This window comes from Oncorhynchus nerka, linkage group LG5 (assembly GCF_034236695.1).
Source record: "Oncorhynchus nerka isolate Pitt River linkage group LG5, Oner_Uvic_2.0, whole genome shotgun sequence".
Taxonomy (NCBI): Eukaryota; Metazoa; Chordata; class Actinopteri; order Salmoniformes; family Salmonidae; genus Oncorhynchus; species Oncorhynchus nerka.
Window position 1 is genome coordinate 2,604,203 of NC_088400.1, and position 26,649 is coordinate 2,630,851.

The following is a 26,649-nucleotide window of genomic DNA, read 5'->3' on the forward strand; positions in this document are numbered from 1 at the left end:
CAATCGCGCTTTGTCCGCATGTTTTTAAAGACAATGTCCCGCGTTCACTGAGACATTAATGGTAAACACTGCATGTGTCGTCTAAATCGTAAATTACAGTTAAACAGAGCAAAGTTACTGGTTACATCCTGGCCAATGTGTAGATGGTAACCTCCATGATGTACCTGTGTGTTCCTCAGGACCGCTCCCCTAAGACTCAGAGCCAGGTGAGACGCATGATAGAGGCGGGACAAGTGGAGCAGAGAGCCCGCCTCCCACCTTCCACATCCTCCTCCTCTATTGGCAGCCCCCAGAGTCAGTCATCCAGCAAGTCCAATCAGAAGAGCCCCTCTCCTGCTGTGGAAAAGAGTGAGTAGTGTGAATTGCAGTATTGGCCAAATCCTAACGTCAGACTGACATAAATAATGCATTAATGTCAATGGGATTTGGGGATTTTAAGTGCTGAAAGGTCAGTCTTGACCTTTTGACTGAAGAGCTCCATCTGAGCCTCAAGATTGTAGAATCAAAACAAGTTATACCTGAGTTAAATCCTTTCCCTCCCTTCCTTCCTTCCTTCCTCCCTCCTTCCTTCCTTCCTTCCTTCCTTCCTTCCTTCCTTCCTTCCTTCCTTCCTTCCTCCCTCCCTCCCTCCCCTCCCTCCCTCCCTCCCTCCCTCCCTCCCTCCCTCTCTCCCTCCCTCTCTCCCTCCCTCTCTCCAGTGGAGGACCTATGGAAGACTCCTCTCACTATAGAAGATCTGATCTGCTATAGTTTCCAGGTGGCCAGAGGAATGGAGTTCCTGGCCTCGCGAATGGTAATCTCCCCAGCAACCACACACCCATCGATCCATTGTTTTTTAAATCACCCTAAAAACCCATCGCCCCAGAAGATTTAATCCTAAAAACCCATCGCCCCAGAAGATTTAATCCTAAAAACCCATCGCCCCAAAAGATTTAATCCTAAAAACCCATCGCCTCAAAAGATTTAATCCTAAAAACCCATCGCCCCAAAAGATTTAATCCTAAAAACTCATCGCCCCAGAAGAATTCATCCTAAAAACCCATCGCCCCAAAAGATTTAATCCTAAAAACCCATCGCCCCAAAAGATTTCATCCTAAAAACCCATCGCCCCAGAAGATTTCTCCCTAAAAGCCCATCGTCCCAGAAACCACACACAGATTATAGAGAACAAGCTGTATAATATATACATACTGTACCAGGCCAGTTTCTCAGAACCACACATGGTGTGGTATAAAGCTCTGGACTAAAGTAGTGCACTACACCATATTGATCTCCCTAAAAACCACAGAGATTCTAGAGACCAGTCTGACAGGGGGTGTGAAGAAGAGGAGGAGGAGGAAGAGGAAGAAGAGGAGGAGGGGTAATGCAAATAGATTATCCAATAATACCACATCCTGGGCTTGTCTCCCAGACACAGACTAAAGCCTAAAAAACATGTTACAGACTGAGACTTCTTTCTTATTAACAAGGACTGTAGGTGCTGCTACTGGTTTCTCTCACTACCTCTTTTGCTAGCATAGGGTATCAATCAAATATATTTATAAAGCCCTTTTTATATCAGTCAATGTCACAAAGAGCTGTACAGAAACCCAGCCTAAAACCCCAAACAGCAAACAATGCAGGTGTAGAAGCACGGTGGCTAGGAAAAACTCCCTAGAAAGGCAGGAACCTAGGAAGAAACCTAGAGAGGAACCAGGCTCAGAGGGGTGGCCAGTCCTCTTCTGGCTGTGCCGGGTGGAGATTATAACAGTATATGGCCAAGATGTTCAAATGTTCATAGATGACCAGCAGGGTCAAATAATAATAATCACAGGCAGAACAGTTGAAACTGGAGCAGCAGCACGGCCAGGTGGACTGGGGACAGCAAGGAGTCATCAGGCCAGGTAGTCCCAGGGCTCAGGTCCTCCGAGAGAAGAGAGAGAGAAAGAGAGAGAGACAGAGAGCGAGCGAGAGAATTAGAGAGAGCATACTTAAATTCACACAGGACACCAGATAAGACAAGAGAAATACTCCAGATATAACAAACTGACCCTAGACCCCCGACACATAAACTACTGTCGCATAAATACTGGAGGCTGAGACATGAGGGGTCGGGAGACACTGTGGCCCCATCCGACAGTACCCCTGGACAGGGCCAACCAGGCAGGATATAACCCCACCCACTTTGCCAAAGCACAGCCCCACACCACTAGAGGGATATCTTCAACCACCAACTTACCATCCTGAGACAAGGCTGAGTATAGCCCACAAAGATCTCTGCCACGGCACAACCAAAGGGGGGGCGCCAACCCAGACAGGATGATCACATCAGTGACTCAACCCACTCAGGTGACGGACCCCTCCCAGGGACGGTATGAGAGAGCCTCAGTAAGCCAGTGACTCAGCCCCTGTAATAGGGTTAGAGGCAGAGAATCCCAGTGGAGAGAGGGGAACCGGCCAGGCAGAGACAGCAAGGACGGTTCGTTGCTCCAGAGCCTTTCCGTTCACCTTCACACTCCTGGGCCAGACTACACTCAATCATAGGACCTACTGAAGAGATGAGTCTTCAGTAAAGAGTTCAAGGTCTGCATCTCTCACATGGATCGGCAGATAAATAAATCTGTTCCATGGGTAGGTACATGGGTAGGCAGACCGTTCCATGAAAATTTAGCTTTATAGAATCCCAGCCTCCACTTCTAGGGACAGTAAGGAGGCCTGCGTCTTGTGACCGTAGCGTACGTGTAGGTATGTACAGCAGGACCAGATCAGAGAGATAGGTAGGAGCAAGCCCATGTAATGCTTTGTAGGTTAGCAGTAAAAACTTGAAATCAGGGCCTTGGCATCAGACCGAGGCTCTGCATCTGTCCTCGTGCTCCTAGACCTTTGTGCTGCTTTTGATACCATTGATCACCACATTCTTTTGGAGAGATTGGAAACCCAAATTGGTCTACACGGACACATTCTGGCCTGGTTTAGATCTTATCTGTCGGAAAGATATCAGTTTGTCTCTGTGAATGGTTTGTCCTCTAACAAATCAACTGTGTTCCTCAAGGCCCTGTTTTAGAACCACTATTGTTTTCACTATGTATTTTACCTCTTGGTGATGTCATTCAGAAACATAATGTTAACTTTCACTGCTATGCGGACGACACACAGCTGTACATCTCAATGAAACACGGTGAAGCCCCAAGTGGATGGCAGCAAATGTTTTACTTTTAAACTCAGACAAAACAGAGATGCTTGTTCTGGGCCCCAAGAACCAAAGAGATCTGCTGTTGAATCTTGATGGTTGATGGTTGTACAGTCGTCTCAAATAGAACTGTGAAGGACCTCGGCGTTACTCTGGACCCTGATCTCTCTTTTGAAGAACAAATCAAAGACAGCTTTTTTCCATCTTTGTAACATTACAAAAATCAGAAACTTTCTGTCCAAAAATTATGCAGAAAAGTTCATCCATGCTTTTGCCACTTCTAGATTAGACTTCTGCAATGCTCTACTTTCCGGCTACCCGGATAAAGCACTAAATAAACTTTAGTTAGCGCTAAACACGGCTACTAAAATCTTGACTAGAACCCAAAACATTTGATCATATTACTCCAGTGCTAGCCTCTCTACACTGGCTTCCTGTTAAGGCTAGGGCTGATATCAAGGTTTTACTGCTAACCTACAAAGCATTACATGGGCTTGCTCCTACCTATCGTACCGATTTGGTCCTGCCGTACATACCTACACGTACGCTACGGTCACAAGACGCAGTTGTGGGCATTCTCTGCGCATATGGCCTCCCTTTCCACAGTGAAGACAGATGGGGACGGCCTTGGCCAACCCAGCTTAGCTGCTTCTGAAAACGACCATGTCCCCCTTATTCATGGAACATTCTTGGGTTGTTGGGGATGGGTTGCTGCTCCTTCAGCATTAGTTCCTCCCGTAATGACTTCCTATGATTTAGGATCTCTGTGTGTCTGTTTCTTCAACTGAGCAGCAGCGTCTTGTAGGGTTCTTCTACAGTCACTCGCCTGGCCTTCACTCTTTAGAGGGGGTTCTTCTACTCACCTGGCCAGGCCTTCACTCTGTAGAGGGGGTTCTTCCACTCACCTGGCCAAGCCTTCACTCTATAGAGGGGGTTCTTCTACTCACCTGGCCAGGCCTTCACTCTGTAGAGGGGGTTATTCTACTCACCTGGCCAAGCCTTCACTCTGTAGAGGGGGTTATTCTACTCACCTGGCCAAGCCTTCACTCTGTAGAGGGGGTTCTTCCACTCACCTGGCCAGAACTTCACTCTGTAGAGGGGGTTCTTCTACTCACCTGGCCAGGCCTTCACTCTGTAGAGGGGGTTCTTCCACTCACCTGGCCAAGCCTTTACTCTGTAGAGGGGGTTCTTCCACTCACCTGGCCAGAACTTCACTCTGTAGAGGGGGTTCTTCTACTCACCTGGCCAGGCCTTCACTCTGTAGAGGGGGTTCTTCCACTCACCTGGCCAAGCCTTTACTCTGTAGAGGGGGTTCTTCTACTCACCTGGCCAAGCCTTCACTCTGTAGAGGGGCTTCTTCTACAGTCACTCGCCTGGCCTTCACTCTGTAGAGGGGGTTATTCTACAGTCACTCACCTGGCCAAGCCTTCACCCTGTAGAGGGGGTTCTTCTACAGTCACTCACCTGTCCAAGCCTTCACTCTGTAGAGGGGGTTCTTCTACAGTCACTCGCCTGGCCAGGCCATCACTCTGTAGAGGGGGTTCTTCTACAGTCACTCGCCTGGCCAGGCCTTCACTCTGTAGAGGGGGTGCTTCTACTCACCTGGCCAGGCCTTCACTCTGTAGAGGGGGTTCTTCTACAGTCACTCGCCTGGACAGGCCTTCACTCTGTAGAGGGGGTTCTTCTACTCACCTGGCCAAGCCTTCACTCTGTAGAGGGGGTTATTCTACTCACCTGGCCAAGCTTTCACTCTGTAGAGGGGGTTCTTCTACAGTCACTCGCCTGGCCAGGCCTTCACTCTGTAGAGGGGGTTCTTCGACAGTCACTCGCCTGGCCAGGCCTTCACTCTGTAGAGGGGGTTCTTCTACAGTCACTCACCTGGCCAGGCCTTCACCCTGTAGAGGGGGTTCTTCTACAGTCACTCGCCTGGCCAGGCCTTCACCCTGTAGAGGGGGTTCTTCTACAGTCACTCACCTGGCCAAGCCTTCACTCTGTAGAGGGGGTTCTTCTACAGTCATTCGCCTGGCCAGGCCTTCACTCTATAGAGGGGGTTCTTCTACTCACCTGGCCAAGCCTTCACTCTGTAGAGGGGGTTATTCTACTCACCTGGCCAAGCCTTCACTCTGTAGAGGGGGTTATTCTACTCACCTGGCCAAGCCTTCACTCTGTAGAGGGGGTGCTTCTACTCACCTGGCCAGGCCTTCACTCTGTAGAGGGGGTTATTCTACTCACCTGGCCAAGCCTTCACTCTGTAGAGGGGGTGCTTCTACTCACCTGGCCAGGCCTTCACGCTGTACGTTCCCCTCTTCACTTTCCAGCTGCTTTACGTCCTGTAAAAGTCAGTAAAAATACATTCTTGACGTATCTGGCGTTGGAGGTGTTTTTTTATAGCGCCTGGTTGCCGAGCCATGATCACCTGGCCGGGCAATGTGTCTACCTTGCTGGCTGAACTTGCTGTAATCACCAGAGGAAGGCCCCCCACCTGTTCTCCGACAGCCTGTTTATGGAAAAACGTAATTCACAGGTTAGCCGGTGATGCACGCTCGCCAAAGAGTTCTTGATGTTTAACTAAGATCTTATCAGTTGTATCTGTGTCTTTAAAATGTAATAACTGTATCTGGTGTTTGGCCTCTCCTTCTAGCAAGGTCTGTGCTCGGAGCAGGGCAGGGAGGCCTTGTGCTCGGAGCAGGGCAGGGAGGCCTTGTGCTCGGAGCGGGGCAGGGAGGCCTTGTGCTCGGAGCGGGGCAGGGAGGCCTTGTGCTCGGAGCGGGGCAGGGAGGCCTTGTGCTCGAAGCGGGGCAGGGAGGCCTTGTGCTCAGAGCAGGGCAGGGAGACCTTGTGCTCAGAGCAGGGCAGGGAGACCTTGTGCTCGGAGCTGGGCAGGGAGGCCTTGTGCTCGGAGCTGGGCAGGGAGGCCTTGTGCTCGGAGCGGGGCAGGGAGACCTTGTGCTCGGAGCTGGGCTTGTGTTTTTTTTTAACCACTTCTTACGTACCGCCCTATAGTGTTTAAAAGAGGGCTAGGACCTCTGTATGAAGGAAGACTAAAATCTATGTAAAAGAGGACTAACGTTGTATGGATAATCTGGTGTAGTTTACTGCCTGTGACATCACAATATAATGGATAATCTGGTGTAGTTTACTGCCTGTGACATCACAATATAATGGATAATCTGGAGTAGTTTACTGCCTGTGACATCACAATATAATGGATAATCTGGAGTAGTTTACTGCCTGTGACATCACAATATAATGGATAATCTGGAGTAGTTTACTGCCTGTGACATCACAATATAATGGATAATCTGGAGTAGTTTACTGCCTGTGACATCACAGTATAATGGATAATCTGGAGTAGTTTACTGCCTGTGACATCACAGTATAATGGATAATCTGGTGTAGTTTACTGCCTGTGACATCACAATATAATGGATAATCTGGTGTAGTTTACTGCCTGTGACATCACAATATAATGGATAATCTGGTGTAGTTTACTGCCTTTGACGTCACAATATAATGGATAATCTGGTGTAGTTTACTGCCTGTGACATCACAATATAATGGATAATCTGGAGTAGTTTACTGCCTGTGACATCACAATATAATGGATAATCTGGTGTAGTTTACTTCCTGTGACATCACAATATAGTGGATAATCTGGTGTAGTTTACTGACTGTGACATCACAGTATAATGGATAATCTGGTGTAGTTTACTGCATGCGACATCACAATATAATGGATAATCTGGTGTAGTTCACTGCCTGTGACATCACAGTATAATGGATAATCTGGTGTAGTTTACTGCCTGTGACATCACAATATAATGGATAATCTGGTGAGGTTTACTGCCTGTGACATCACAATATAATGGATAATCTGGTGTAGTTTACTGCCTGTGACATCACAATATAATGGATAATCTGGAGTAGTTTACTGCATGTGACATCACAATATAATGGATAATCTGGTGTAGTTTACTGCCTTTGACGTCACAATATAATGGATAATCTGGAGTAGTTTACTGCCTGTGACATCACAATATAATGGATAATCTGATGTAGTGTACTGCCTGTGACATCACAATATAATGGATAATCTGGTGTAGTTTACTGCCTGTGACATCACAGTATATTGGATAATCTGGTGTAGTTTACTGCCTGTGACATCACAATATAATGGATAATCTGGTGTAGTTTACTGCCTGTGACATCACAATATAATGGATAATCTGGTGTAGTTTACTGCCTGTGACATCACAGTATAATGGATAATCTGGTGTAGTTTACTGCCTGTGACATCACAATATAATGGATAATCTGGAGTAGTTTACTGCCTGTGACATCACAATATAATGGATAATCTGGTGTAGTTTACTGCCTGTGACATCACAATATAATGGATAATCTGGTGTAGTTTACTGCCTGTGACATCACAGTATATTGGATAATCTGGTGTAGTTTACTGCCTGTGACATCACAATATAATGGATAATCTGGTGTAGTTTACTGCCAGTGACATCACAATATAATGGATAATCTGGAGTAGTTTACTGCCTGTGACATCACAATATAATGGATAATCTGGTGTAGTTTACTGCCTGTGACATCACAATATAATGGATAATCTGGAGTAGTTTACTGCCTGTGACATCACAATATAATGGATAATCTGGTGTAGTTTACTGCCTGTGACATCACAGTATAATGGATAATCTAGTGTAGTTTACTGCCTGTGACATCACAGTATAATGGATAATCTAGTGTAGTTTACTGCCTGTGACATCACAATATAATGGATAATCTGGTGTAGTTTACTGCCGGTGACAGCAAAATATAATTTATAATCTGGTGTAGTTCACTGCCTGTGACATCACAGTATAATGGATAATCTGGTGTAGTTTACTGCCTGTGACATCACAATATAATGGATAATCTGGTGTAGTTTACTGCCTGTGACATCACAATATAATGGATAATCTGGTGTAGTTTACTGCCTTTGACGTCACAATATAATGGATAATCTGGAGTAGTTTACTGCCTGTGACATCACAATATAATGGATAATCTGGTGTAGTTTACTGCCTGTGACATCACAATATAATGGATAATCTGGTGTAGTTTACTGCCTGTGACATCACAGTATAATGGATAATCTGGTGTAGTTTACTGCCTGTGACATCACAATATAATGGATAATCTGGTGTAGTTTACTGCCTGTGACATCACAATATAATGGATAATCTGGTGTAGTTTACTGCATGTGACATCACATTATAATGGATAATCTGGTGTAGTTTACTGCCTGTGACATCACAATATAATTGATCCTCTGCTGTAGTTTACTGCCTGTGACAGCACAGTATAATGGATAATCTGGTGTAGTTTACTGCCTGTGACATCACAGTATAATGGATAATCTAGTGTAGTTTACTGCCTGTGACATCACAGTATAATGGATAATCTGGTGTAGTTTACTGCCTGTGACATCACAATATAATGGATAATCTGGTGAGGTTTACTGCCTGTGACATCACAATATAATGGATAATCTGGTGTAGTTTACTGCCTTTGACTGTGACATCACAATATAATGGATAATCTGGAGTTTAGTTTACAATATAATGGATAATCCTGTGACATCACAGTATATTGGATAATCTGGTGTAGTTTACTGCCTGTGACATCACAATATAATGGATAATCTGGTGTAGTTTACTGCCTGTGACATCACAATATAATGGATAATCTGGAGCAGTTTACTGCCTGTGACATCACAATATAATGGATAATCTGGTGTAGTTTACTGCCTGTGACATCACAATATAATGGATAATCTGGTGTAGTTTACTTCCTGTGACATCACAATATAATGGATAATCTGGTGTAGTTTACTGCCTGTGACATCACAGTATAATGGATAATCTAGTGTAGTTTACTGCCTGTGACATCACAATATAATGGATAATCTGGAGTAGTTTACTGCATGTGACATCACATTATAATGGATAATCTAGTGTAGTTTACTGCCTTGGACATCAAGTATAATGGATAATCTAGTGTAGTTTACTGCCTGTGACATCACAATATAATGGATAATCTGGAGTAGTTTACTGCCTGTGACATCACAATATAATGGATAATCTGGTGTAGTTTACTGCCTGTGACATCACAGTATAATGGATAATCTGGTGTAGTTTACTGCCTGTGACATCACAGTATAATGGATAATCTGGTGTAGTTTACTGCCTGTGACATCACAATATAATGGATAATCTGGTGTAGTTTACTGCCTGTGACATCACAGTATAATGGATAATCTAGTGTAGTTTACTGCCTGTGACATCAAGTATAATGGATAATCTGGTGTAGTTTACTGCCTGTGACATCACAGTATAATGGATAATCTGGTGTAGTTTACTGCCTGTGACATCACAATATAATGGATAATCTGGTGTAGTTTACTGCCTGTGACATCACAGTATAATGGATAATCTGGTGTAGTTTACTGCCTGTGACATCACAATATAATGGATAATCTGGTGTAGTTTACTGCCTGTGACATCACAATATAATGGATAATCTGGTGTAGTTTACTGCCTGTGACATCATAATATATTGGATAATCTGGTGTAGTTTACTGCCTGTGACATCACAGTATATTGGATAATCTGGTGTAGTTTACTGCCTGTGACATCACAATATAATTGATCCTCTGCTGTAGTTTACTGCCGGTGACAGCAAAATATAATTTATAATCTGGTGTAGTTCACTGCCTGTGACATCACAGTATAATGGATAATCTGGTGTAGTTTACTGCCTGTGACATCACAATATAATGGATAATCTGGTGTAGTTTACTGCCTTTGACATCACAGTATAATGGATAATCTGTTGTAGTTCACTGCCTGTGACATCACAATATAATGGATAATCTGGTGTAGTTTACTGCCTGTGACATCACAATATAATGGATAATCTGGTGTAGTTTACTGCCTGTGACATCACAGTATAATGGATAATCTGGTGTAGTTTACTGTCTGTGACATCACAGTATAATGGATAATCTGGTGTAGTTTACTGCCTGTGACATCACAATATAATGGATAATCTGGTGTAATTTACTGCCTGTGACATCACAATATAATGGATAATCTGGTGTAGTTTACTGCCTGTGACATCACAATATAATGGATAATCTGGTGTTTACTGCCTGTGACATCACAATATAATGGATAATCTGCCTGTGACATCACAATATAATGGATAATCTGGTGTAGTTTACTTCCTGTGACATCACAATATAATGGATAATCTGGTGTAGTTTACTGCCTGTGACATCACAATATAATGGATAATCTGGTGTAGTTTACTGCCTGTGACATCACAATATAATGGATAATCTGGTGTAGTTTACTGCCTGTGACATCACAATATAATGGATAATCTGGTGTAGTTTACTGCCTGTGACATCACAATATAATGGATAATCTGGTGTAGTTTACTGCCTGTGACATCACAATATAATGGATAATCTGGTGTAGTTTACTGCCTGTGACATCACAATATAATGGATAATCTGGTGTAGTTTACTGCCTGTGACATCACAATATAATGGATAATCTGGTGTAGTTTACTGCCTGTGACATCACAGTATAATGGATAATCTGGTGTAGTTTACTGCCTGTGACATCACAGTATAATGGATAATCTGGTGTAGTTTACTGCCTGTGACATCACAATATAATGGATAATCTGGTGTAGTTTACTGCCTGTGACATCACAATATAATGGATAATCTGAGTGTAGACATCACAATATTTACTGCCTGTGACATCACAGTATAATGGATAATCTGGTGTAGTTTACTGCCTGTGACATCACAATATAATGGATAATCTGGTGTAGTTTACTGCCTGTGACATCACAATATAATGGATAATCTGGTGTAGTTTACTGCCTGTGACATCACAATATAATGGATAATCTGGTGTAGTTTACTGCCTGTGACATCACAATATAATGGATAATCTGGTGTAGTTTACTGCCTGTGACATCACAATATAATGGATAATCTGGTGTAGTTTACTGCCTGTGACATCACAATATAATGGATAATCTGGTGTAGTTTACTGCCTGTGACATCACAATATAATGGATAATCTGGGATGACATCAATATAATGGATAATCTGGTGTAGTTTACTGCCTGTGACATCACAATATAATGGATACATCTGGATAATCTGTAGTTTACTGCCTGTGACATCACAATATAATGGATAATCTGGTGTAGTTTACTGCCTGTGACATCACAATATAATGGATAATCTGGTGTAGTTTACTGCCTGTGACATCACAGTATAATGGATAATCTGGTTTAGTTTACTGCCTGTGACATCACAGTATAATGGATAATCTGGTGTAGTTTACTGCCTGTGACATCACAGTATAATGGATAATCTGGTGTAGTTTACTGCCTGTGACATCACAATATAATGGATAATCTGGTGTAGTTTACTGCCTGTGACATCACAATATAATGGATAATCTGGTGTAGTTTACTGCCTGTGACATCACAATATAATGGATAATCTGGTGTAGTTTACTGCCTGTGACATCACAATATAATGGATAAAGTTTACTGCCTGTGACATCACAATATAATGGATAATCTGGTGTAGTTTACTGCCTGTGACATCACAGTATAATGGATAATCTGGTGTAGTTTACTGCCTGTGACATCACAATATAATGGATAATCTGGTGTAGTTTACTGCCTGTGACATCACAATATAATGGATAATCTGGTGTAGTTTACTGCCTGTGACATCACAATATAATGGATCCTCTGCTGTAGTTTACTGCCGGTGACAGCAAAATATAATTTATAATCTGGTGTAGTTCACTGCCTGTGACATCACAGTATAATGGATAATCTGGTTTAGTTTACTGCCTGTGACATCACAGTATAATGGATAATCTGGTGTAGTTTACTGCCTGTGACATCACAGTATAATGGATAATGGTTTATACATCACAGTATAATGGATAATCTGGTGTAGTTTACTGCCTGTGACATCACAATATAATGGATAATCTGGTGTAGTTTACTTCCTGTGACATCACAATATAATGGATAATCTGGTGTAGTTTACTTCCTGTGACATCACAATATAATGGATAATCTGGTGTAGTTTACTGCCTGTGACATCACAATATAATGGATAATCTGGTGTAGTTTACTGCCTGTGACATCACAGTATAATGGATAATCTGGTGTAGTTTACTGCCTGTGACATCACAATATAATGGATAATCTGGTGTAGTTTACTTCCTGTGACATCACAATATAATGGATAATCTGGTGTAGTTTACTGCCTGTGACATCATAATATAATGGATAATCTGGAGTAGTTTACTGCCTGTGACATCACAGTATAATGGTTAATCTGGTGTAGTTTACTGCCTGTGACATCACAATATAATGGATAATCTGGAGTAGTTTACTGCCTGTGACATCACAATATAATGGATAATCTGGTGTAGTTTACTGCCTGTGACATCACAATATAATGGATAAGCTGGTGTAGTTTACTGCCTGTGACATCACAATATAATGGATAATCTGGTGTAGTTTACTTCCTGTGACATCACAATATAATGGATAATCTGGAGTAGTTTACTGCCTGTGACATCACAGTATAATGGATAATCAGGTGTAGTTTACTGCCTGTGACATCACAATATAATGGATAATCTGGAGTAGTTTACTGCCTGTGACATCACAGTATATTGGATAATCTGGTGTAGTTTACTGCCTGTGACATCACAGTATAATGGATAATCTGGAGTAGTTTACTGCCTGTGACATCACAGTATATTGGATAATCTGGTGTAGTTTACTGCCTGTGACATCACAGTATAATGGATAATCTGGAGTAGTTTACTGCCTGTGACATCACAATATAATGGATAATCTGGTGTAGTTTACTGCCTGTGACATCACAATATAATGGATAATCTGGAGTAGTTTACTGCCTGTGACATCACAATATAATGGATCATCTGGAGTAGTTTACTGCACTACTAACTGGTAGAAATGGAGGTAAATAGATAAGCAGCTTGGTTGTAAAACATGGTTCACGCTTGATGGGGAAAATAAGGAAGATGGATATATTAATCAAAATGTCGACTACAAACTCCGCCACACTCTCCCATGCTTGATGGGTTGTCGACTACAAACTCCTCAATAATCTAATAGCAATAAACATAAATAGTCTCTGTCTGCAGTCCGCGACACATGCTCAACAGAGAACCCATGAATAGCCTAAATCTGGGATCCAGCCCAGTGGGCGTATCAAGACCAGAGACGAAAATGGAACCACAATGAGATGTAGGCACACATCTAGAGATGACAGCTCCTCCCTCCCCTGTGTTGTGACAGTGAAGCTCCTCCCTCCCACTACGTTGTGATAGTAAAGCTCCTCCCTCCCCTGTGGTGTGACAATAAAGCTCCGCCCTCCCACTACGTTGTGATAGTAAAGCTCCTCCCTCCCCTGTGGTGTGACAATAAAGCTCCGCCCTCCCACTACGTTGTGATAGTAAAGCTCCTCCCTCCCCTGTGATGTGATAGTAAAGCTCCTCCCACCACTATGTCGTGATAGTAAAGCTCTGCCCTCCCACTACATTGTGACAGTGAAGCTCCTCCCTCCCACTATGTTGTGATAGTAAAGCTCCTCCCTCCACTATATCATGACATCAAAGATCCTCCCTCCCACTATGTTGTGATAGTAAAGCTCCTCCGTCCACTATGTCATGACAGTAAAGCTCCTCCCTCCACTATATCATGACATCAAAGATCCTCCCTCCCACTATGTTGTGATAGTAAAGCTCCTCCGTCCACTATGTCATGACATCAAAGATCCTCCATCCCACTATGTCAAGACATCAAAGATCATCCATCCCACTATGTCGTGATAGTAAAGCTCCTCCCTCCCCTGTGATGTGATAGTAAAGCTCCTCCCACCACTATGTCGTGATAGTAAAGCTCCTCCCTCCACTATGTCATGACAGTAAAGCTCCTCCCTCCCCTGTGATGTGACAGTAAAGCTCCTCCCTCCCCTGTGATGTGATATCTCCCACCACAGGTGTAAGGAGCTCAGTATGTCATGACAGAAGTTACATCCTGTGATGTGTGCTCCTCCCTCCACTGTATCTGTGTCAGTATGTGGAGAAGTGTGTGTGTGTGTGTGTGTGTGTGTGTGTGTGTGTGTGTGTGTGTGTGTGTGTGTGTGTGTGTGTGTGTGTGTGTGTGTGTGTGTGTGTTTCGGCAGTGTATCCACAGGGACCTTGCAGCGAGGAACATCCTGCTGTCAGAGAACAACGTGGTGAAGATCTGTGACTTCGGCCTGGCGAGAGACATCTACAAAGACCCCGACTACGTCAGGAAAGGCAACGTAAGAGACTCACCTCAGGGGGAAAAACTCGGGGTAGTTACATCAGGGCCAACGGCAAACTCGGGGTAGTTACATCAGGTAATTCTAACGTCTGTTACTAGAGGAGCTTTAGAACCGTTCAAATCTCTGTCACCGGAGGATCAGTATGTCTAGGTTGTCATCCACTAGAGTCGTAGAACCTAAAAGGTGTTATCTAGAACCTAAAAGGTGCTATCTAGAACCTAAAAGGGTTCATCGGCTGTCCCCATAGGAGAACCCTTTTAAGAAACGTTTTTTTCCAGGTAGAACCTATTTGGTTTCCAGGTAGAACCTATTTGGTTTCCAGGTAGAAAGAAAAATGTTGGGTTCCGTGTAGACGGTTCTACATGGAACACAAAATGGTTCTACTGTGGGGTCGGCCGAAGGATCCTTCTGGAACCCTTTATTCTAAGAGTGTGTTGCTGAATAAATTTCTCTCTCTCTCTCTCTCTCTCTCTCTCTCTCTCTCTCTCCCTCCCTCCCCCTCTCTCTCCCTCTCTCCCTCGTCTCTCTCTCTCTCTCTCTCTCCTCCCCCTCTCTCTCTCCTCCCCCTTCTCTCTCTCCCCCCTTCTCTCTCTCTCTCTCTCTGCAGGCCCGTCTGCCACTGAAGTGGATGGCTCCAGAGAGTATCTTTGACAAGGTCTACACCAGCCAGTCTGACGTCTGGTCCTTTGGTGTTCTACTCTGGGAGATCTTCTCTCTGGGTGAGACATTTAGGTCTTTTAGCAGTGAGAGACACTGTTCTTGCCTCGGTTAGCCATCCATCCTGACAGACACACCTTATCTCTGATAACACCGGTGTTCCTCTCCTCAGGTGCATCTCCGTACCCAGGTGTCCAGATCGATGAGGACTTCTGTAAACGACTGAAAGATGGAACCAGGATGAGAGCTCCTGAAACAGCATCTCCTGAGATGTGAGTCAACACAGATCCTAGAATAATTCACAAGATATATGTAGTTATATGTGAGTCAACACAGATCCTAGAATAATTCACAAGATATATGTAGTTATATGTGAGTCAACACAGATCCTAGAATAATTCACAAGATATATGTAGTTATATGTGAGTCAACACAGATCCTAGAATAATTCACAAGATATATGTAGTTATATGTGAGTCAACACAGATCCTAGAATAATTCACAAGATATATGTAGTTATATGTGAGTCAACACAGATCCTAGAATAATTCACAAGATATATGTAGTTATATGTGAGTCACTCACTCCTTACCTACCTTGCATACATTTCATGCAAACCCAAGCACACAATATGCTTAGTAATGTAAGGTACTGTGTGCTCTGTGCGCTGTAGTGGATAGAACTAATAGTGGCTGTGTGGAGAGCACTCTAACACTCTTTGGCACTATTGTGTGTCTCTGTTGCCCTCTGCTGGTAGTTATGGGGTCCTGCTGGCCTGCAGGACATCTCTGCTGGCCTGTAGGACATCTCTGCTGGCCTGCAGGACATCTCTACTGGCCTGTAGGACATCTCTGCTGGCCTGTAGGACATCTCTGCTGGCCTGTAGGACATCTCTGCTCTTAGTTATGGGGTCCTGCTGGCATGTAGGACATCTCTACTGGCCTGTTAGGGACATCTCTGCTGGTAGTTATGGGATCCTACTGGTAGTTATGGGATCCTACTGGTAGTTATGGGATCCTACTGGTAGTTATGGGATCCTACTGGTAGTTATGGGATCCTACTGGTAGTTATGGGATCCTACTGGCCTGTAGGACATCTCTGCTGGTAGTTATGGGGTCCTGCTGGCCTGTAGGACATCTCTGCTGGCCTGTAGGATATATCTGCTGGTAGTTATGGGATCCTACTGGTAGTTATGGGATCCTACTGGCCTGTAGGATATATCTCTGCTGGTAGTTATGGGATCCTACTGGCCTTTAGGATATATCTGCTGGCCTGTAGGTTATATCTGCTGGTAGTTATGGGATCCTACTGGTAGTTATGGGATCCTACTGGCCTGTAGGATATATCTCTGCTGGTAGTTATGGGATCCTACTGGCCTGTAGGACATCTCTGCTGGTAGTTATGGGATCCTACTGGCCTGTAGGACATCTCTGCTGGTAGTTATGGGGTCCTGCTGGCCTGTAGGATATATCTGCTGGCCTGTAGGATATATCTGCTGGCCTGTAGGACATCTCTGCTGGCCTGTAGGATATATCTGCTGGCCTGTAGGATATATCTGCTGGCCTGTAGGACATCTCTGCTGGCCTGTAGGATATATCTGCTGGCCTGTAGGATATATCTGCTGGCCTGTAGGACATCTCTGCTGGCCTGTAGGATATATCTCTGCTGGTAGTTATGGGATCCTGCTGGCCTGTAGGATATCTCTACTGGCCTGTAGGACATCTCTTTGCTGTAACATGTGTCTGTGTGTCTCTCTTAATAGCTATGGTATAATGCTGGCCTGCTGGCAGGGCGAGCCCCGAGAGAGACCTCCCTTCCAAGCCCTGGTAGATATCCTGGGAGACCTACTACAGGACGACAGCCTACCAGTAAGACACAGAGGTTTTACCCAATCTAGTCATGTCTGATCTGTCAACACTGAAGTCATAGTGGCCATTTCTGGAAGAATGGGGGTCAAATACAGAAATGGAACGAGGCCAATGTGACTGACAGCCGTGGTATATCAGACATTCTAAACTGGGTGGTTCGAGCCCTGAATGCTGATTGGCTGACAGCCGTGGTATATCAGACATTATAAACTGGGTGTTTCAGAGCCCTGAATGCTGATTGACTGACAGCTGTGGTATATCAGACATTATAAACTGGGTGGGTCGAGCCCTGAATGCTGATTGACTGACAGCCGTGTTATATCAGACATTATAAACTGGGTGGGTCGAGCCCTGAATGCTGATTGGCTGACAGCCGTGGTATATCAGACATTATAAACTGGGTGTTTCAGAGCCCTGAATGCTGATTGACTGACAGCTGTGGTATATCAGACATTATAAACTGGGTGGGTCGAGCCCTGAATGCTGATTGACTGACAGCCGTGGTATATCAGACATTATAAACTGGGTGGTTGGAGCCCTGAATGCTGATTGGCTGACAGCCGTGGTATATCAGACATTAAAAACTGGGTGGTTCGAGCCCTGAATGCTGATTGACTGACAGCCGTGTTATATCAGACATTATAAACTGGGTGGTTCAAGCCCTGAATGCTGATTGGCTGACAGCTGTGGTATATCAGACATTATAAACTGGGTGGTTGGAGCCCTGAATGCTGATTGGCTGACAGCCGTGTTATATCAGACATTATAAACTGGGTGGGTCGAGCCCTGAATGCTGATTGGCTGACAGCCGTGGTATATCAGACATTATAAACTGGGTGGTTCGAGCCCTGAATGCTGATTGGCTGACAGCCGTGGTATATCAGACCGTATGTATGACAAAACATTTATTTTACTGCATCTAATTACGGTGGTGCCCAGTTTATAACAGCAATAAGGCACCTACCGATATTATATTGTGTAGGATGATAAGGACTGATATTATATTCTGTAGGACGATAAGGACTGATATTATATTCTGTAGGATGATAAGGACTGATATTATATTCTGTAGGACGATAAGGACTGATATTATATTCTGTAGGATGATAAGGACTGATATTATATTCTGTAGGATGATAAGGACTGATATTATATTCTGTAGGATGGTAAGGACTGATATTATATTGTGTAGGATGATAAGGACTGATATTCTATTCTGTAGGATGGTAAGGACTACATCCCCCTGAATCCATCCCAGAGCTCTGAGGAAGACAGCTTCTCTCAGGCCTCATCACGACCCGCTTCACAAGAGGAGATGAGACTGGCTTGTCACAGCCTGCCCATCAGGTACAATCCTATTACACTACAACTACTACCACGACGTCAACTACTACAACTACTACCACGATGACAACTACTACAACTACTACCACGACGACAACTACGACAACTACTACAACTACTACCACGACTACCACGACGACAACTACTACAACTACTACAACTAATACCACGATGACAACTACTACAACTACTACCACGACGACAACTACGACAACTACTACAACTAATACCACGATGACAACTACTACAACTACTACCACGACGACAACTACGACAACTACTACAACTAATACCACGATGACAACTACTACAACTACTACCACGACGACAACTACTACAACTACTACCACGACGACAACTACTACAACTACTACAACTACTACCACGACGACAACTACTACAACTACTACAACTACTACCACGACGACAACTACTACAACTACTACCACGACGACAACTACTACAACTACTACCACGACGACAACTACTACAACTACTACCACGACGACAACTACTACAACTACTACCACGACGACAACTACTACAACTACTACAACTACTACCACGACGACAACTACTACAACTACTACAACTACTACCACGACGACAACTACTACAACTACTACCACGACGACAACTACTACAACTACTACCACGATGACAACTACTACAACTACTACCACGACAACTACTACAACTACTACCACGACGACAACTACTACAACTACTACAACTACCACCACGACAACTACTACAACTCCTACCACGATGACAACTACTACAACCACTACCACGACGACAACTATTACAACTACTACCATGACAACAACTACTACAACTACGACGACAACTATTACAACTACTACCATGACAACAACTACTACAACTACTACCACGACGACAACTACTACAACTACTACCACGACGACAACTACTACAACTACTACCACGATGACGACTACTACAACTACTACCACGACGACAACTACTACAACCACTACCACGACGACAACTACTACAACTACTACAACTACTACCACGACGACAACTACTACAACCACTACCACGACGACAACTACTACAACCACTACCACGACGACAACTACTACAACTACTACCACGACGACAACTACTACAACCACTACCACGACGACAACTACTACAACCACTACCACGACGACAACAACTACAACTACTACCACGACGACAACTACTACAACTACTACCACAACGACTACTACAACTACTACCATGATGACAACTACTACAACTACTACCACGACAACAACAACTACAACTACTACCACGACGACAACTACTACAACTACTACCACGACGACAACTACTACAACTACTACCACGACGACAACTAATACAACTACTACAACTACTACCACGACGACAACTACTACAACTACTACCATGACGACAACTAATACAACTACTACAACTACTACCACGACGACAACTCCTACAACTACTACCACGACGACAACTAATACAACTACTACAACTACTACCACGACGACTACTACAACTACTACCACGACGACAACTACTACAACTACTACCACGACGACAACTACTACAACTACTACCACGACGACTACTACAACTACTACCACGACGACAACTACTACAACTACTAATAAGAGCGTCTGCTAAATGACTTAAATGTAAATGTAAATGTAATGTAAACTACTACAACTAATACCACGACGACAACTACTACAACTACTACCACGACGACAACTACTACAACTACTACCACGACGACAACTACTACAACTACTACCACGACGACTACTACAACTACTACAACTAATACCACGACGACTACGACAACTACTACAACTACTACAACTAATACCACGACGACAACTACTACAACTACTACCACGACGACAACTACTACAACTAATACCACGACGACAACTACTACAACTACTACCACGACGACTACTACAACTACTACCACGACGACAACTACTACAACTACTACCACGACGACTACTACAACCACTACCACGACGACAACTACTACAACTACTACCACGACGACAACTACTACAACTACTACCACGACGACAACTACTACAACTACTACCATGACATATACTACCACGATGACAACTACTACAACTACTACCACGACGACAACTACTACCACGACGACAACTACTACAACTACTACCACGACGACAACTATTACAACTACTACCACGACAACAACTACTACAACTACTACCACGGCGACAACTACTACAACTACTACCACGACGACAACTACTACAACTACTACCACGACGACAACTACTATAACTACTACCACGACGACAACTACTACCCTCTTCCTGGGGTCCTCTGGGGTCCTCACTCAACAGCTACTCTTCCTGGGGTCCTCTGGGGTCCTCTGAGGTCCTCACTCAACAGCTACTCTTCCTGGGGTCCTCTGGGGTCCTCACTCAACAGCTACTCTTCATGGGGTCCTCTGAGGTCCTCACTCAACAGCTACTCTCCCTGGGGTCCTCTGGGGTCCTCACTCAACAGCTACTCTTCCTGGGGTCCTCTGAGGTCCTCACTCAACAGCTACTCTTCCTGGGGTCCTCTGGGGTCCTCTGGGGTCCTCACTCAACAGCTACTCTTCCTGGGGTCCTCTGGGCCCTCTGGGGTCCTCACTCAACAGCTACTCTTCCTGGGGTCCTCTGGGGTCCTCACTCAACAGCTACTCTTCCTTGGGTCCTCTGGGGTCCTCTGGGGTCCTCACTCAACAGCTACTCTTCCTGGGGTCCTCTGGGGTCCTCTGAGGTCCTCACTCAACAGCTACTCTTCCTGGGGTCCTCTGGGGTCCTCACTCAACAGCTACTCTTCCTGGGGTCCTCTGAGGTCCTCACTCAACAGCTACTCTCCCTGGGGTCCTCTGGGGTCCTCACTCAACAGCTACTCTTCCTGGGGTCCTCTGAGGTCCTCACTCAACAGCTACTCTCCCTGGGGTCCTCTGGGGTCCTCTGGGGTCCTCACTCAACAGCTACTCTTCCTGGGGTCCTCTGGGCCCTCTGGGGTCCTCACTCAACAGCTACTCTTCCTGGGGTCCTCTGGGGTCCTCACTCAACAGCTACTCTTCCTTGGGTCCTCTGGGGTCCTCTGGGGTCCTCACTCAACAGCTACTCTTCCTGGGGTCCTCTGGGGTCCTCACTCAACAGCTACTCTCCCTGGGGTCCTCTGGGGTCCTCTGGGGTCCTCACTCAACTGCTACTCTTCCTGGGGTCCTCTGGGGTCCTCACTCAACAGCTACTCTTCCTGGGGTCCTCTGGGGTCCTCACTCAACAGCTACTCTTCCTGGGGTCCTCTGGGGTCCTCACTCAACAGCTACTCTTCCTGGGGTCCTCTGGGGTCCTCTGGGGTCCTCACTCAACAGCTACTCTTCCTGGGGTCCTCTGGGGTCCTCACTCAACAGCTACTCTTCCTGGGGTCCTCTGGGCCCTCTGGGGTCCTCACTCAACAGCTACTCTTCCTGGGGTCCTCTGGGGTCCTCACTCAACAGCTACTCTTCCTGGGGTCCTCTGGGGTCCTCACTCAACAGCTACTCTTCCTGGGGTCCTCTGGGGTCCTCACTCAACAGCTACTCTTCCTGGGGTCCTCTGGGGTCCTCTGGGGTCCTCACTCAACAGCTACTCTCCCTGGGGTCCTCTGGGGTCCTCACTCAACAGCTACTCTTCCTGGGGTCCTCTGGGCCCTCTGGGGTCCTCACTCAACAGCTACTCTTCCTGGGGTCCTCTGGGGTCCTCACTCAACAGCTACTCTTCCTGGGGTCCTCTGGGGTCCTCACTCAACAGCTACTCTTCCTGGGGTCCTCTGGGGTCCTCACTCAACAGCTACTCTTCCTGGGGTCCTCTGGGGTCCTCTGGGGTCCTCACTCAACTGCTACTCTTCCTGGGGTCCTCTGGGGTCCTCTGAGGTCCTCACTCAACAGCTACTCTTCCTGGAGTCCTCTGGGGTCCTCACTCAACAGCTACTCTTCCTGGAGTCCTCTGGGGTCCTCACTCAACAGCTACTCTTCCTGGGGTCCTCACTCAACAGCTACTCTTCCTGGGGTCCTCTGGGGTCCTCACTCAACAGCTACTCTTCCTGGGGTCCTTTGAGGTCCTCACTCAACAGCTACTCTTCCTGGGGTCCTCTGGGGTCCTCTGGGGTCCTCACTCAACAGATACTCTTCCTGGGGTCCTCTGGGGTCCTCACTCAACAGCTACTCTTCCTGGGGTCCTCTGGGGTCCTCTGAGGTCCTCACTCAACAGCTACTCTTCCTGGGGTCCTCTGGGGTCCTCTGAGGTCCTCACTCAACAGCTACTCTTCCTGGGGTCCTCTGGGGTCCTCTGGGGTCCTCACTCAACAGCTACTCTTCCTGGGGTCCTCTGGGGTCCTCTGAGGTCCTCACTCAACAGCTACTCTTCCTGGGGTCCTCTGGGGTCCTCTGGGGTCCTCACTCAACAGCTACTCTTCCTGGGGTCCTCTGGGGTCCTCTGAGGTCCTCACTCAACAGCTACTCTTCCTGGGGTCCTCTGGGGTCCTCTGGGGTCCTCACTCAACAGCTACTCTTCCTGGGGTCCTCTGGGGTCTTCTGGGGTCCTCTGAGGTCCTCACTCAACAGCTACTCTTCCTAGGGTCCTCACTCAACAGGTATACATAACATAGGGGTAATGTGTGTGTGTGTGTGTTTGGCAGGTATTATAACTGTGTGCCCTTCGCGGGCTGTGTGTTCGTGGGGCCGTCGAAGCTGTCGTCATGCCAACCCAGAGTCAAGACGTTTGAGGAGCTACCAATGGAAACGGCCTGGTATAAAACCCACAACAACGGAGTAAGCTCTGTCTCTCCTGCACACTCTCTCCATCCCTTCATCCCTCTATCTCTCCATCCCTCTATCATTGTATCTCTCTCCATCCCTCTATCTCTCCATCCCTCTATCATTGTATCTCTCTCCAGCCCTCTATCTCTCCATCCCTCTATCATTGTATCTCTCTCCATCCCTCTATCTCTCCATCCCTCTATCATTGTATCTCTCTCCATCCCTCTATCTCTCCATCCCTCTATCATTGTATCTCTCTCCATCCCTCTATCTCTCCATCCCTCTATCTCTCCATCCCTCTATCATTGTATCTCTCTCCATCCCTCTATCTCTCCATCCCTCTATCATTGTATCTCTCTCCATCCCTCTATCTCTCCATCCCTCTATCATTGTATCTCTCTCCATCCCTCTATCTCTCCATCCCTCTATCATTGCATATCTCTCCATCCCTTGATCCCTCTATCATTGTATCTCTTCATCTCTCTATCATTGCATCTCTTCATCTCTCTCTATCATTGCTCTATTCAAATGTCAAACAGTTGGTGACATTTAGTCAAATCTCTCCTGAGGCTGTCCTTTCTAATACCTGTCTGTTGCTTAGCAATCCAAGCTGGTCTCCAGTTGTCTAAACAGGTCAATATGTTAAACTGGTCTCCAGTTTCCTCAACAGGTCAACATGTTAAACTGGTCTCCAGTTTCCTCAACAGGTCAACATGTTAAACTGGTCTCCAGTTTCCTCAACAGGTCAACATGTTAAACTGGTCTCCAGTTTCCTCAACAGGTCAACATGTTAAACTGGTCTCCAGTTTCCTCAACAGGTCAACATGTTAAACTGGTCTCCAGTTTCCTCAACAGGTCAACATGTTAAACTGGTCTCCAGTTTCCTCAACAGGTCAACATGTTAAACTGGTCTCCACTGGTCCAGCCTCAACAGGTCAACATGTTAAACTGGTCTCCAGTTTCCTCAACAGGTCAACATGTTAAACTGGTCTCCAGTTTCCTCAACAGGTCAACATGTTAAACTGGTCTCCAGTTTCCTCAACAGGTCAACATGTTAAACTGGTCTCCAGTTTCCTCAACAGGTCAACATGTTAAACTGGTCTCCAGTTTCCTCAACAGGTCAATATGTTAAACTGGTCTCCAGTTTCCTCAACAGGTCAATATGTTAAACTGGTCTCCAGTTTCCTCAACAGGTCAACAGGTTAAACTGGTCTCCAGTTGCCTCAACAGGTCAACAGGTTAAACTGGTCTCCAGTTTCCTCAACAGGTCAACATGTTAAACTGGTCTCCAGTTTCCTCAACAGGTCAACATGTTAAACTGGTCTCCAGTTTCCTCAACAGGTCAACATGTTAAACTGGTCTCCAGTTTCCTCAACAGGTCAACATGTTAAACTGGTCTCCAGTTGCCTCAACAGGTCAACATGTTAAACTGGTCTCCAGTTTCCAGCCTCAACAGGTCAACATGTTAAACTGGTCTCCAGTTTCCTCAACAGGTCAACATGTTAAACTGGTCTCCAGTTTCCTCAACAGGTCAACATGTTAAACTGGTCTCCAGTTTCCTCAACAGGTCAACATGTTAAACTGGTCTCTAGTTTCCAGCCTAAACAGGTCAATATGTTAAACTGGTCTCCAGTTTCCTCAACAGGTCAACATGTTAAACTGGTCTCCAGTTTCCTCAACAGGTCAACATGTTAAACTGGTCTCCAGTTTCCTCAACAGGTCAACATGTTAAACTGGTCTCCAGTTTCCTCAACAGGTCAACATGTTAAACTGGTCTCCAGTTTCCTCAACAGGACAACATGTTAAACTGGTCTCCAGTTGCCTCAACAGGTCAACATGTTAAACTGGTCTCCAGTTGTCTAAACAGGTCAATATGTTAAACTGGTCTCCAGTTTCCTCAACAGGTCAACATGTTAAACTGGTCTCCAGTTTCCTCAACAGGTCAACATGTTAAACTGGTCTCCAGTTTCCTCAACAGGTCAACAGGTTAAACTGGTCTCCAGTTTCCTCAACAGGTCAACATGTTAAACTGGTCTCCAGTTTCCTCAACAGGTCAACATGTTAAACTGGTCTCTAGTTTCCAGCCTAAACAGGTCAATATGTTAAACTGGTCTCCAGTTTCCTCAACAGGTCAACATGTTAAACTGGTCTCCAGTTTCCTCAACAGGTCAACATGTTAAACTGGTCTCCAGTTTCCTCAACAGGTCAACATGTTAAACTGGTCTCCAGTTTCCTCAACAGGTCAACATGTTAAACTGGTCTCCAGTTTCCTCAACAGGTCAACATGTTAAACTGGTCTCCAGTTTCCTCAACAGGTCAACATGTTAAACTGGTCTCCAGTTTCCTCAACAGGTCAACATGTTAAACTGGTCTCTGGTTTCCTCAACAGGTCAACATGTTAAACTGGTCTCCAGTTCAGGTCAACATGTTTCAACAGGTCAACATGTTAAACTGGTCTCCAGTTTCCTCAACAGGTCAACATGTTAAACTGGTCTCCAGTTTCCTCAACAGGTCAACATGTTAAACTGGTCTCCAGTTTCCTCAACAGGTCAACATGTTAAACTGGTCTCAGTTTCCTCAACAGGTCTGATGTTAAACTGGTCTCCAGTTTCCTCAACAGGTCAACATGTTAAACTGGTCTCCAGTTTCCTCAACAGGGATGTTAAACTGGTCTCCAGTTTCCTCAACAGGTCAACATGTTAAACTGGTCTCCAGTTTCCTCAACAGGTCAACATGTTAAACTGGTCTCCAGTTCCTCAACAGGTCAACATGTTAAACTGGTCTCCAGTTTCCTCAACAGGTCAACATGTTAAACTGGTCTCCAGTTTCCTCCTGTCAACATGTTAAGTCCTGTCTGTTAAACTGGTCTGGTTTCCTGTCATGTTAAACTGGTCTGTTTCCTCAACAGGTCAACATGTTAAACTGGGTCCTCCTCAATATGTTAAACTGGTCTGTGTGGGTCAACATGTTCTGTTTCCTCAACAGGTCAACATGTTAAACTGGTCTCCAGTTTCCTGTCAACATGTTAAACTGTCTCCAGTTTGTCAACATGTTAAACTGGTCTCCAGTTTCCTCCTGTCAACATGTTAAACTGGTCTCAGTTTCCAGCCTCCAACAGGTCAACAGGTTAAACTGGTCAACATGTTAAACTGGTCTCCTGTCATGTTAAACTGGTCCTCAGTTTCCTGTCTGTTAAACTGGTCCAGTTTCCTGTCTGTGTGGTCTGTCAGTTTCCTGTCTGTTGTGGTCTCTAGTTTCAGCCTGTCTGTTGTGGGTTTCCTGTCTGTTAAACTGGGTTTCCTGTCTGTGTGGG

At 45.2% G+C, this 26,649-nt stretch overlaps 1 protein-coding gene across 1 annotated transcript in view; it reads left to right on the forward strand.

Annotated features, from left to right (window-relative positions):
- flt4 (fms related receptor tyrosine kinase 4) overlaps nucleotides 1–26,649 on the forward strand; it is a gene marked incomplete at its 5' end in the record, with an annotated part of 116,916 nt that overhangs the window by 88,100 nt on the left and 2,167 nt on the right. The window contains 8 exon segments of the mRNA XM_065019015.1: nucleotides 180–348; nucleotides 699–793; nucleotides 14,499–14,621; nucleotides 15,232–15,343; nucleotides 15,454–15,553; nucleotides 17,044–17,149; nucleotides 18,372–18,496; nucleotides 23,216–23,348. Coding sequence (XP_064875087.1) covers nucleotides 180–348; nucleotides 699–793; nucleotides 14,499–14,621; nucleotides 15,232–15,343; nucleotides 15,454–15,553; nucleotides 17,044–17,149; nucleotides 18,372–18,496; nucleotides 23,216–23,348 — 963 coding nt within the window.